Source organism: Asparagus officinalis, chromosome 8, assembly GCF_001876935.1.
Source record: "Asparagus officinalis chromosome 8, Aspof.V1, whole genome shotgun sequence".
Classification (NCBI taxonomy): Eukaryota; Viridiplantae; Streptophyta; class Magnoliopsida; order Asparagales; family Asparagaceae; genus Asparagus; species Asparagus officinalis.
In genome coordinates, this window is record NC_033801.1 from 34321424 (window position 1) to 34336316 (window position 14893).

Sequence of the window (14893 nt, forward strand, 5' to 3'; positions counted from 1 at the left end):
TAAAATACAATGCCTCTGGCTGTATAGAGCTGACGTAGAGGGCCCTAGAAATATTAAAGGCTGCTTTTTGGGGCTTATACACAAGGGGGAAAATATAAGAGGCCTCGTCACATGATTTTTCAGCTTTTGGGGCCCCGACACATTTTTTCCGAAAGGTTTTGGGAGGAATGAGAAATAGAGATTAATGTAATTTTGCTTGTGATACTTTTCCTTCAAATTGACTGCAATGTTTACTGTAGATTTTTTTAAAAAATATTTAAACGATAGGTTCATTTACCTTTGTCCAATAACATGTCACGTACAAAACAATTGAAATACAAATCCAACTGGATTATTTTGCGTATGCAACTCTATTTCCACACAACCAAATTCGATACAAGATGTTGGGTAACGCAGCAGATGACGGTAAATTCAATAATATCCGATGCCAAGGAATAAAATATTAAGTTCCCAGCAAAATATAAGATGCAATTTAGACCAACGGCTCCTCCTGCACTCACAATTACGTGAGAGCTCTGCGGAGAATGGGCATAGAAATCCTCCTAATGTCTCTTCTCCACCAGCCTATCAACCATCTCATCTGATGTAATTTATTTATTATACTGGACTCGCCAAACAGATGATGTGCAATGCAAATACTATATCTATTAAAACCAATTTCAACTAGAATATATCTTTTGTACATATGATGCCAAACTGACCAAAGCTAAAAATTGGAACAGCAAAGCAAAGACATCAACTACATTTAGAGTTGGGTATGAGCTGTATTGACCAGCTAGCTGACCCGGCTCAGCCCAGCCCATCATGGGTCACGATCTGGCCCGGCTTGTAGTGGGCCTAACCCGACTCGACCCATGATATACCTGGTTCATGAGCGGGGCTGGGTCTAGTCCCAAACCCGGGATCAGAGAAATAGGCCCGGCCCATGCCCGACCTGCCCTGGCCCGACCCACCCCGACACATGATATATTTTTTGGTTGGGCTAATTATTCTTTGTCTTTTGGGTTTACAACTAGCTGTTATTTTAGCCCTTTGGATCTGAAACTAGCTGCCAACAAAGCCAAAAGGCCATAAGTATTTGGCTCATGGGCTTTTGAGCCACTAAGAAATAAAGCAGTGAGCTTTAAGCTCGCTGCTGTCTATCTAGATGGATTAAAAAGTTTAAAAATAGTTCAATATAAGTTTAAATTACTAAATAATAAATTAGAAATAATTTTATAATTGTAAATACAAGTTTAATGTAATTAAAAAGATAAAAATTAGGAAAAAATTGGATGAAAACCCCATGGGCCGACCCATGAGTCATGGGCGGCGGGCCGGATCAAACCCGGCCCACACCTGGGTGGTTGTGCGCCGGGCTGGGTTCAGCTCCAGACCTTGGATCAGAGAAATAGACCCGACCCACTCTGATCCGGACCGGCCACCCCCACCCCTAACTACATCTACGCAAGAAAACAGTAACCTAAACCAAATCGTGCAGAGACATTAACAAACACTATATACCCATGCATTCCTAAAAACCTCTAGTTTAATTTTATATCTTACCCCACAAAAATAATGGAATTTAGTTTGATTTTTGGTGAAAATAATTATTGACTGAAGTGTTGGATATTTTATAAAAAGAAAAGGCAATTTAACATGTTTTACATATTTTATTTTCCTCAGCAATTAATGTGCATAATGGCTATATAATTATGGCGAACGTTACCGTATTAATTACGGGTTTATTACGTAACGGTCGACATTATGACGTACGTTACTGTATTGATTGCTAGGATTTGTAACGGCTCTCTAAGACCCCTATATAAACAACCCTTCGCATTCTCAGAAAAACAACAAGAAAAACAAGTCTTTTCTCTCCTCTTCATATTATTTCTTCATAGTATTGGTTTTATTTTTGGGCAGCTTTCTTCATCTGAGCAGAAGCTCTGTACTCTCGCCCGAGTACAGAGGCCGTCCGTTTCCGGGGTTTTTACCGTTAGGGGAGAGGGAACCATCTGCGCCAGGACGATAGGCGGGTTCTCAATCTTCTAGGACAGTGAATACACGACTGCTCCCGTCAGACCTGATTTTTCTTATCTCTTATTTATTTTAATTTCATAATTATTTCATGCTATAATCTTAATTATTTGATATATTTCCAACATGAAGCTCTAAGCAAATTGGCCGATGACATGGGAGGCTAATACGAGGAATGAGAGACTCACCATGCTCTCATTTTGCCTCTCCAGGCAAAAAGAGAGAGGAAAAAAAGGAAAAAGAAAAAGAAAAAAACTGAAAAATTATGACCAGGAATGAACAGCCTTTATAATTAATTATCTCTGGACGAAATCCCTACAGCACGCGGTAAAACAGAGATGTCGCGCGATGTAGCATGCATGATCCTTATATGCTAGGATTTGCTTTGAAACAAAGGAGGAAAAAGAAAAACAAATGAGGAACAAGTGAGCAATTTAATCTCCGAAACCATCATGTCTATCATCAGTAGACACGATTCGAGACGGCAGAAACAGGCAGGAGACACCTCCATGCTGGTATACAAGATCTGCATTTTGAAACGTTAGCTATTTCAAACGCCAACTAAATGATGAAGCAGGCACAAACTGGAGAACAGGCAATGCAAGCATAAACTCACTTCTATTGCTTTTAACTTTTCCCTGTAGGCGATACAAGCAGAAAGTACCCAGTGATCCCTGCCCACAACTTTCATGGTGCCCCGATACAACGGTGATCATTGAATTAGTGACATAAAAGGAAGTTTCAAGCTCTACGGCGTGCCTTTTCACCAAGATAATACGCAACAACACACGATAAATTGGTCTCATGCACTGAATTCGGCGCTTTCAAAACTACAGATACCAAGCACCCAGAGACTAAAGAAACTTGATGTAGAAGAACATCCTATATCAGAGAACGGCACCAAATTTATAAAATCTCAAACAAATAAAACCCCATGCTGTGAGTACGCATCTAGTGTGCTTGACCACAAATGTCCCAGCAATTGAGCACTCAAAACTTTCTTATGATTACGCATTTCAAATGAATGATATAGATTTGGACAAAAGTCGGCACCATGACCCCCTCTAAAATAAAACAACAGTTAACAAAATAAACAAAACTCTTAACAGTGTAAAGGAGTCATACCCCACATATATGCTCATCTGATTTTATTAAGCTCAAACCTGGCAATTTTCTCAACCCTCTCTCTCTAGCTACACTCCTTAAACTTGCAGCCTCATTCCACTTCCCAGCTTCAGAAAATACATTGGAAACCAGGGCATAAACACTTGAATTTTGGGGATCTAAATCAAGGAGCTGCCTCCCAATTATCTCCCCCAGTTTTGTGTTTCCATGAACTCTACAAGCTGCAAGCAAAGCACGTAGTGCGTTTGTCTTGTCGCTGAACGGTGAGCACTTGAGAAAGTCACAAGCTTCCTCAAGCCGACCTGCTCGAGCCAACAGATCAACCATGCAATTGTAGTGCTCTTCCTTGGGAACAATGGAGAAATAATTGGAATTCATGGAGTTGAAAATCTCCCAACCCTCTTCAACAAGCCCAGCATGGCTACAAGCAGAGAGAACAGACGTGAATGTCATCTCATCTGGCATAATATTTTCATCCGGCATTCTATGGAACAGCTCGACGACTTCTCTATAGTGCCCATGAATCCCATAGGCAGCAATAATCGTGTTCCATGAGGTCAGCCCTCGTTCTACCAAATTACTGAACATAGCCTCAGAAACACCTAACCTTCCACATTTGGCATAAGCCATGATTATAGAATTAATGGTAACAACGTCCTTCTCTAAGTGAGTCCTGTATATGTAACCATGGACTTCTTTAACTTTTTCTAAGCATCCCACCTGGTGAAATGCCTGAAGTAAGGTGATAAGAGTCACAGAGTCAGGCTCCTCCCCTTCTCTTCTCATTAGATGAAAAAGTGCTAGAGCCTTATCATCTCTGTTGTAGTTTACATAACCCATCATCATAGAAGTCCAAGACACCAGATCCTTCTCAGGTAGCAAGTCGAAAAATCTCCTTGCTGTGTCTGTGTATCCCAGTTTAGCATACATATTTATTATCTGATTTGAAACTTCTATCTCAACGTAACGACTCAATCTCACAATAATTCCATGAATTGACCTGCCCTTCCTTATATCTCCGAGATCAGTAAAGGCTGAAAGAAGACTCAGTATTGCCACAGAGCTTGGCCTGACGCCTGCTTTTACCATGCTTCTAAACATTGTAATGGCCTCATCAACGTCACGATTTTGTACATAACCTGAAATCATTACACTGTATAAAACTTCGTCTCTAGTTATTAGCGCATCAAAAATTATCCTGGCCTTCCTTATTTTACCACATCTTGAATACAAATCGACAAGAGCAGTAGTTACCACTAAATCAAGAGGGAATCCCCTCCTGATTACGTAAGCATGGGCACTCGCAACTTGAAAAGCATAATCCAGATCAGAACAAGCTGTGAGAATGTTTGCCAAGGTAATAGAATCTGGCAAACAGTTTGCTTCTTTCACCATAAGGCAGAAAAGCTTCAAAGCCTGGGAGCTCTGACCACAATGAATGAGCCCAGCAATCAAAGCATTCCAAGAAGCAACTGCTGTTCCCATTTGACTTAAAATACGCACAGCAGAAGTTGAAGCACCACACCTAGAATACATGCCAACAAAACTTGTATTCAGTACTTCATCAGAAATACCAATTCCTCTCCTCAAGGCATAGCAGTGTACTGATTGGCCTTCTTTCAGTGCTTTTGAGTGCCCTGAAGCTTGAAGCAAGCTCACTAAGGTTACTCGATTAGCATCAAATCCTTCCCTCCACATCCTGCTAGCAATTCTAAAGGCCATCCGTGCTCGGGAGTCGGGAATTTGGGCATACCCTGTAAGGAGTGCGGTATATGTAACGATATCTTTATCCAATATTTCATCAAATGCTTGTCTTGCATCATCTATTTTCCCGCACCTCGAGTACAATCCAATGAGAGAAGAACCAACAAATTTCCTGCCGTTGGAACCAGCCTTAATAGCATCTACATGAATTCTTTTTCCGAATTCCACATCTCTCAGTTCAACACAACTCTTCAAACTGAACGTAACGGCTAAACTGTCAACACCGATCCTTTCTGACTTTAACATTGAATATAGCCGAGGAATTTCCTCAAAGTAACCCGCTCTAAAGTACCCAACAATGGCTGAATTCCAAAGAGAAAGGTTCCTACCGATCATTTTATCGAATACCCATCGTGATTCCGACAAGCTACCTAAATAAGCATAGCAACCCAGCAACTTCGACTTGATGTCAATGCTGTAACTAAAGCCATGGGTAAGGACGCAAGCATGGGCCTTTCTAAGGGACCTGATATCTACACATTTCTCCAAAGCTGACTCCACAAAATTCGATAAATTCTTACGAACAAGTCTAACAGGCTGGATCCCAGAAGACGAAGAAATCATCTTTTTATTCAATATCCATCGAATTTCTCAAAAAAGAAAAAGAATTGGCAAAGTAGCAAACATGGAATCTGACACCGACGGGAAAAAAAGTCATCTTTATCATGAATTTATCAAAAAGAATGAAATTTTCCCACAAATATAAGCAAAAATTCAACTAAAACAGGCAAACGAACGAAACCTTAATTTCTCCAATTATTGCAGCGAAACAACAAGCAGAAAACATAGAACGAAAAAAAAAAGAAAAAAGGAATAAAAAAGAGGGTAACCCTAATCTCGGCAATTAGTTCGACGACCCCCCAAACTTCGACGGCGGAGAAGAGGGAAGCCGATCCGAAAAGTTCCGACACCGAAAGTCGTTCCGCGGTAAGCGGTATCGGCGCAATCCGCCGGCCGCTCCGTCCGTCGTCGAAATTGAGAGCGTAACTCAGAGGATCGTAGCGGAAATCGGCGGAGTGGTGGCGTTGGCGCCGGTAACGGCCTTTGAGTTTCGGATCAGGGAGACACGTGGAGGGCGGAGGGCACCGGTACGATGACGTGTCGGACGTCTCGCAGGCGAAACAGGAGCTGAAAAAAGAAGGGTAGGGCTTCGGTTTTATTTTGGAGGGATTTGTGAAAATTTGTGCGGACTCGGAATTTGTGCGTCGGTGACTCATTTTATTTTTGTTTCTTGAAAATTTTGGAAGATTGAGAATGTTTTTTTTGTATTTATTTCGGTATAAAATTACATGTTTTAAAAAACATTTAAATAAATTGTAGGAATTTATTAGAGCCAGCCGTTGAAGAACAGAATCTTTAAAATTAACATTCTTCCCTTCTTTCCCAACTGAATAACAAAAATGGATTTCTCTTGATTTGGTTGGTAAAGGATGCATATATACATTTTGATTTTTCTCCCCCTTCAAGTAGCTTTTACATGTCTTGGATTTTCTTAAAATATAGGAAACAATCCAAAATAAATCTCCACTGCCATTAGGAGGATAATGGGTATGTGATATTACTATACATGTATATATTTTTCTTACATCTTTTTAATAGAATCATATATGAAACTTATAATTATATTCATTAAAAATGTGTGATACATTTATATATCTTAATTATCCAAGGCCACCTAACAAACTAACCCTTCCCGATTTTGTAAGGATTTTTTATATATAGAGTTCATAAGAGAAAGTTTTTATTTGTCTTGATTGTGCCAACATAAGTGGATAGTAAAAAGTTGTCCACCAAACTTTTTAGCTACTCATATTACCTAGGGATCATTACATGATATGTAGGGCTGAGCATGGTTCGGTCCAAACCGAAAAAACCGACCGAACCGATCCGAAAAACTCGGTTTTATGATTAGGGCGGTTCGGGTCGGGTTGAAAATTTTTCAACCCGAACTACCCGAACCAACTAAATACCCACTTCCCATCCACTCAAACCCGATCCATCTCAAACCCTAATATCACATTCCCTTTTCCCAAACGCCACTTCCTCAGATCTCATCCTCTCCTCAGTCCGCCTCTCTCACTCTCCGTCCGCCTCTCTCACTCTCCGTCCTCTTCAGGTTGGGCAAAAAAAATTTACAAAAACCTAATCTATCCCAACCCCTACCGCCTCACTCTCCCTCTCAGATCTCCCTCTCCCCCCGAAAAAAAAAGACCTCCAGCCGCCCTCTCTCCGCTGACCACCGCCCGCTCTCTCCCCTCCCTCTTCATCTCCCTCTTCCCGTCGAGGGCTTCGGCCATGGGGATCAGGTTACCGCCCAGGAGGGCAAAGGAGGCAGAGTTGGGGGGTGATGGGACTCTGGTGCTGGTGTCGGTGAATGTTACAAGGAGGAAGAGGAGGTTGAAGCTGGATGGGATTGTGAGGACAGTTATCACTCTGGGTTGTAACAGGTGAGTCATTTTTTTAGTAGGATAATATGAATTAATGATGCAAAGTTGCATTTTTTTATATGTTTGGTTTCTGAGAAATTAGCTCATAAACATAAGTTATTCTACTTTAATCTCCACATATATGGGCTAGCAATCTGGATGATGTAACTCATCACCGCTACCATAATCAATATCACTAACCAAGCTTTCTCTCATTAAAATGGCTTTATGTAAAGTTTCGCACAAACCATACTTAAAGATGGGGAACACAGAAGCCTGCTATACTGGAGAATTCAGTGACAATGTTATCAAATGCTGAATTGCGAATGGCTATGTTTAGTTTAGGTGATATTTGTACCAAAAATTAAAGATTTTGTGGATCACATTTAAAATGAGGATGTGAAATAAAATTATCTTCTTAGGATTGTTCATGGCTTTGCAACCAAGGATAACCTGTGGAAAGAAACATGCAACAATTGGAACGTTGATAAGGTTCATTACTGGTCCTGCTGTAATAGCATTAGCTTCTGTAGCAGTCGTCATTAGAGGCAAACCAATCAGAGTCTCTATAGTTCAGGTAAGACGCTAGTTCATTTCCTACACGCCCAAATGCTCCTTATAGTTCAGACAAAATACTCAAAGTTTGATGAAGTTAGAACCGAACAAACTGAACCGAACCGCACCGAACCGACTTGCAATGGTTCGGGTCGGTTTTGAATAATGGGCGGTTCAGTTCGGTTGTTCAAATTTTGTTAAAAACCAAACCGAACCGAACCGTGCTCAGCCCTAATGATATGAAAAGATTTTTTATATTAATAAGTGAGTGACTAGAAAGTTTGGTGGACATCAACTTAAGTTGATAGGAGTCTTATTCTTATATATATATATAGGTATGCTTGGTACCGAGCACAAAATTTGTGCTTGGTAGTGAGGTGGCACGATCCCCTCCACTCATTCAAAGGGGGGACCACATTCACATGGGTTGAGTAGTGCATGGGGATATGCAACCATTTGAATGAGTGGATGAGATTATGCAACCTCATTACCAAACATACTCATTTCTCTCTCTCTCTACACACACACACGCGCACACACACACGTTGCAACATAAAGATATGGGCAATTTCGGATTTTGAAAGAATACTTGATTGGCTTGATGCTCATTTACTTTTTGCTAAATCAAGTAAATATTTATAATTAAACTCGGGTTGGAGGGGGTGAGTCGGGCCTACGATGGGCCGGGTTAGCTTCTCTGATGCCGAGTCTGGATCAAAACCTAGCTTGGCCCATCAACCACCACCAATGTGGGCCTGGTTGGGCCCAGCCTGGTGTGACGAATCAAACCAGCATATGCCCAACCCTAACTAAGTAAGATGATGGGATTAGTAAATTGTAGAGATTTTCTATAGTCAAGGATGTAGATGATCTCCGGCTAAGAAGAAACACCAAGAGGTAACTTATCTCCTTGACACATACCCGAATTTTCGAACAACTAACTAATCTCATTGACGTATGCCTGAAGTGGACACCAGACATCATTAATGATGATCCAAAACAAAGTTAAAAAGCTCATCTCCTTAAACAATGAGGCGAGGCATTTAAAAAGTAAGACGGGAACCAAATCCTAAACGATTCAGATCATTATTATGCAAGTATTCAAGTTAATAAGGTTGACTAGCTTGTTCCAAAATTAATCAAACCAAATTAGACTACAAATTATACTAAAATTGTTATGATGTTCACTCACCCAAGATACGGGCATTTACAAAATGATACAATAAGAGTCCTAGCAAAATAACCTCAAACCCACTTGAGTGGGCTAAGCCCAACAGAGGCCTCAACCTCGCCGACTCATCAAGTCGACCTTCTTTCACGCCGACACGAAAGGTGAGATCAGTCTACCCTATCGACGAGGACGACCCACTTAGGGCACTCTACCACTCACTGGGCAATTCTCGGAGACGACTCGAGAGACATTCTCTGTTGTCGGCTAAGTTGATGACTCGGCCCAGGCCTCAAGCCTCTCCCCCAGAGCATATGTCAACATTTCAGTCCATATCGGACAAACCTTATACAAATTTTAGCTTAATGATCTCTGTAACTTGTCAGCTGCCCACGTGCCTCCATGACTTATCAATCACTTCCCGAAAACCCATGCCGAAGTGACTTCCCCTCCAGTCTCCAGCCGACACCTGTAAAGCGAGGGATGATTCAGTATGCCCACGTGCCTTCTGTCACGCTATTAATCACTTTCCGAAAAATACGGAGACACCCTTTACCATGACGAAGTGATTTCCCCTCTAGTCGCCAGCCGACACATGTAGAACAAAGGATGACTCACTTTCCAGCTTACACTTTGTCACCGTCATTTTCATGGCCGAAGTGACCAATCTGTCATTGACGTTCTCTTTATATGCAGATGCTATTCACCATAGCTAGAGGTTCGCAATCTAAAAAACCCCCTAAAGCATACATGGCACAAAAACAAGAACACACAGTTCTTCTTCTAGATATAGGAGCTCATGTAGATCCTCTGGACAGAGACATTTCCACTTCAAGAATCACATTGGTTCCTGATCTTCTATTTCCCCACTCGAGTTTCACTAACTTGACCGTCGTGTAGCATGGACATAAATCTCCAGTTCAAAAACTAGGCATAAAGTTGAAGAAGGAAGCGACCCCTCCATCACTCTCCCCTACCACGTCCCGGTGAAGACTCAATGGGGGACCAATCTAGTTCCGGATCAGAACCAATCCTAGCTTGGATCCAATTGGCTGTGTGATATTCAGCATCAACAAAAATGAAATGGAAATTTTTGAAATAGACCGAATTCAACATTTAATCAGCAAAATAGATTAAAATATTTAATTAGCAAAACATACTAATTTTCAGCCATGTCTATTGTGCTAATTAAATGTCAAAGTTGATCTATTTCAAAAAAATAAAAAATAAAAAAATCTTTCAAAACTACGTACTTTGTTCGAAAACATGATAAACATGATTATAGAAATAACTAATGAAAAAACTACAACTTTAAGGAAATTATAATTCTTCTAAATAACTATAAAAGTAAGTTACTTTTTTGAAACAAAAAGAACTTGATTAGTTGCTCATTGTTCTTTTAGAAGTGTTTTTGTTTTGTAATTGTGGTTAACAAGTGTACAGTATAACAAAATAATTACTATATTTTAAAATTAAAACACAATTGAATTGTTGCATACACAAATAAGGGAAACTGCATTAACTTATAACAAAAAAAAAAAGAAAGAAAGAAAAAACCTGAAAAAACAAAAGGGTACACTAGCAAAATAAAAAAGTTAACATAACGAGGCTATATATATAATTAGTAAAACAAAAGAGTATATCTATATATAAAAACACTAGAAACATTAAGACAAAATTTTGAAATAGATTAAGTTTGATATTTAATTAGCAAAATAAACCAACTTTCAACTATGTGGCTGAAACTTGGTATGTTTTGCTAATTAACTTGTTTGATCTATTTTGCTAATTAAATATCAAACTTAGTCTATTTCAAAAAAACAAAAAAACAAAATAAAACTTCTTGATTCTAACCATATCCTAGTATAGACTTAATAGATTAATATTACCAAAACCGAAAAGGCAATTCCTTTCTCAAATAAATAAAACGCATACGCCAATCAAGAATGCACTCCTAATCCTACCCAAATTCTACTCTCAGACCTGAAACTGCAACCAGAAAGTTTCCTCTTATATATTATATTATGGATTTGGATCCTCTCCACTACAAAAAAGTAGTGGAGACACTACTTTTAATCTCAAGCGTTGATTATTTAGTAGGCGGTTATGATACAATCTAAATCTAACACTTACCATACCCCCGTGTATTGCACTCATTCCTAATTTACACTAAAAGAAAAAATCATAACCATCAACTAGATAATCAATGGCTGTGATTATGTAGTGGTCCCTCCACTATTTTTTTTTGTAGTGGAGAGGATCCGAATCCTTATATTATATATTATATATACACCCTCACCCATGAACCTAGCTAGGAAACAAAGAAAGCCTTCGCATTGCAATTCACAACTCGGTAAATTCTCTCTCCAATTGAATAATCCTCTCCATCGACTCCCCCTCGATATCTTCCTTCCCCCGACGTCCCGCAACGACCATCGACGAGTGATGTCGTCAATGCGGCCACCGAGGTCGTGGAGAAACACTTGAAGCGTATCATAAACAAGTCAGGATTGAAGACCGAGGAGCAGAAGGCGATGGTGGCGGAGATGGTGGTTGTAAAGGCCATGGAGGTGGTGGAACAGGCCGAGTGGTGGGGCCGGGTGAGGCCAGAGAGGGCTGAGGAGGCGGCGAGAGACTTCAAGAGACGCCGATATGCGCTGCTTGACTACGTGGAGAGCTTGAAGCAGGGGATGTATTATAGAAACGCCCTTACTGGTGGGCTGATTACTTCGTTGATGATGACGATGACACGGCCCTTGAGATTTATGGCTAAGTGATAATTAATTAGGAAAAAAAGCTTTATTAATTCTAGCAAGTTTGGGGTTGAATTTTGATTATGTAATCGTATGTAGTTCTTGCTATTGCTCCAATAAAGCTTTTATTTCTTGAGTTGATTATTTGCTGATGTTTATTTTTGTTTATTTTATCTGCCTAATTATTATGTTCTTGGCTTGTCTCTGATCTCTTCTTGTATCTTGTAGAGATTACAAAACAAATAAAAAGTCAGCATGGGTAGTGTCCTCAATTTTACAAATTAACAAATAAATTTTCAGTATAAATAGGTTGCTATATGATATTAAGCATACTATGGATTCGAAGGGAAAAATCAAATATTTTTGTAGCTCAGAAAGATCATAGATGGAATGGATTCAGGATGTAACTATCTTCACAATTTCAGTAAAAACAGTCAAGGATTAACAAAGTCCCCCAGTTTAGTTCCTATTTCAAATTCGGAAGAGATCTGTATTTTCATTTAGTTCTTAATTAACCCAATTATCCCTTCCCCTTAAATATTTGGGCTGGAGTTAATAACGGAAACAAGGATGCTGCTATTTGAATTAGGTGTTATTTCCATAATGTCATTTGTTGGAAAATAGTGAATGAAAAATGATTTAGAAATGGGTATAATAGAAGCTCATGTTTGAAGAAGCCAATGTGCCACAGAGCCACGAGCTAGAGGCAAAGCGCGTGAGCAGGTGAACGTGTGGGAGGCAAAGCGCGTGGGGGCCACGAGCTGGAGGCAAAGCACGTGAGCAGTTTTTTTTTTCTTTCGTTTCCTGGACAAGCCCACCCGGCTTTGTGCTATATATATAGCATTTCAATAGGTTCCTAGGGTTGGGTGCAAGGGGAAAACACAGAGGAGAAAAAAGGGTTTTGGCGGCTGTCCTTTTGAGAAGAAAATCAAAGTTTATTTTTCAGATCAAGAGGAGAGAAATTGTGAGAGATTTAAGAGATTGTTTGACGGTTTAATTTGTGAGACCTTGTGTGATTGTAAACCCTATTTGTATTCTCTTTCTCTCTAATAGTAGATCTCCCTCTCCTTGCCTCGTGGACGTAGCTAACTTGCCGAACCACGTAAAAATAGTCTGTCTTGCTGTGATTTGTAATAGCTTGTTTAGGTTCCCTCGACAAGTCAGTCCTAGAACTGATGAGAAGAAGAGTGTATATCCCACTTTGTTGAGATATATCACTTTCGGTTCTTGTTTTTTTTGTGAAACAGCGATTTAGTTGTGGTCTTACTCTCTTGTTGTGCACCAGAGGTGCTGCCGAAATTTCCGATGCACACAACAAGTGATATCAGAGCCCAGGTTTTGACTTGGGGCTTTTGTTCAAAGGATTCGCTGAAGGATTCTTATTTGAAGAGGTAGATCTACAACATGGGTGAAACAAACACATCAAGATCGTATCTTACGAAGGCAATACAGAGTCTGAGCATCAATAATATAAAGATTGATGTTTTGAAGTTCAACGGTAAGATCAAATTTGGTTTGTGGAGATGCCAGGTGATGGATACGTTGGACACGCAGAATTTGGAGGAGACACTTGAGTTACAAGAGAAACCTAATGATATGGAGGACAAGGTTTGGAAGAAGTTGAACAATAGGGTTTGTGGAGTTATTCGGTCATGCTTGACGCTAGATCTTATTTATGATGTGATGAACGAGACGTCGGCGAAGAAATTGTAGGAAACGCTCAATGAGAAGTACCTTACCAAGAGCATTAAGAATCGCCTTCACTTGAAGAAGAGGTTTTACCAGTTCAAGATGAAGATGAGAGTTTTCATTAGGGAGCATGTTAACAACTTCACAAAGCTGCTTTTGGATATGACCAATGTGGATATCATGGTTGAGGATAAAGACAAGGTGATGCTACTTTTGTGTTCGTTACCTGAGGATGATTATGATACTTTTATTCTCACTATGATTAATGAAAGAATGATTGTTAATTACAATGAGGTGACCTCAGTGTTGATGAATTATGAGTTGAGGAAGAGTGTTGATGAACCCTCCGAGAAGGCATCAGGAGATGCATTAGCAGTTCAAGGCTGTGGTCCAAATCGTAGTAGGAGGTTGCAGTCTAGAGGTGCACACTTTGCAGTTCATAAAAATCAGTGTGCCTTTTGTAAAGATGATAGACTTTAAAAAGCCGAATGCCCAAAGTTAGATCGAGCCGGGGAGAATAAAATAAAAGCTATACAAGCTTCAGAGGTGAATGTTGTCAAGTCTAATGGCAACAATTCAGATTTGAATTCTTCAGGTTATTCGTTATCTGCACTACCGTCAGTTTGTGTTGCTAACTCTAAAGAGTGGATGTTGGATTCGGGTACTTCTTACCATATTTGCCCTAGGAAGGATTGGTTCTTCAGATTTTAGAAGTTGGAAAGAGGGGATGTCGTGCTCATGGGTAATGAACATACATGCTCTATTAGTGGTATTGGTACCGTTCGGATTAGGATGTGTGATGGGGTGATTCGGGAGTTGGATGAAGTGAGGTTCATTCTGCAATTAAAGAAAAATATCATTTCACTTGGAGTTTTAAAAGCAGTATGCTATAGGGTGACCTTGGTGGATGCACGTTTGAAGGTCACATTGGGGTTCATGATTGTGATGAAGGGCGTCAGAAAGAGTAAATTGTATTATTTGCTTGGAAGCACGGTGATTGATAGAGAGCTGACGACTTCTTCGGATTTGGCTAGACTGTGGTGCTGTTTGAGGCTGGGATATTTTGTTATTGGTATCGTGTATTATTTGTTGAGGAGTGCTTTGACCTGTAGTTTAAAGTCCTATGAACATATTGGTATGAGCAAGAAGACCGAGGTGGAGTTTGGCACTTCTATTCATTGATCGAGGGGTCTTCTAAGGGGTATTCATTCAAGCATTTGGAGGCCTTCCAAGGAGGCATCATTGGGAGGTAATAAGTATGTAGTTTCTTATGTTGGTAACTGTTCTAAGTATTAGTGGGTTGCAACCAAGTCCCATTGGTATGAAGTCCTAGAAGTCAACAATAGTTGGAGGAAGTATGTTGGTAGGAAGGTAACTCATCGTTCTTTTATAGG

The 14893-nt window shown here is 40.0% G+C and overlaps 2 protein-coding genes across 2 annotated transcripts; one reads left to right on the plus strand and one right to left on the minus strand.

The window, feature by feature from the left end:
• Positions 3002 to 6262, minus strand: LOC109822690 (pentatricopeptide repeat-containing protein At1g06140, mitochondrial-like). The gene has a single exon (XM_020388920.1). It carries the CDS (start codon positions 5470 to 5472, stop codon positions 3139 to 3141), a length of 2334 nt encoding a protein of 777 aa, XP_020244509.1. The 5' UTR covers positions 5473 to 6262; the 3' UTR covers positions 3002 to 3138.
• LOC109821117 (auxin efflux carrier component 5-like) lies at positions 7204 to 9957 on the plus strand. The gene is made up of 4 exons (XM_020387311.1): positions 7204 to 7355; positions 7594 to 7679; positions 7757 to 7911; positions 9754 to 9957. Exons 1-4 carry the CDS (start codon positions 7204 to 7206, stop codon positions 9955 to 9957), a joined length of 597 nt encoding a protein of 198 aa, XP_020242900.1.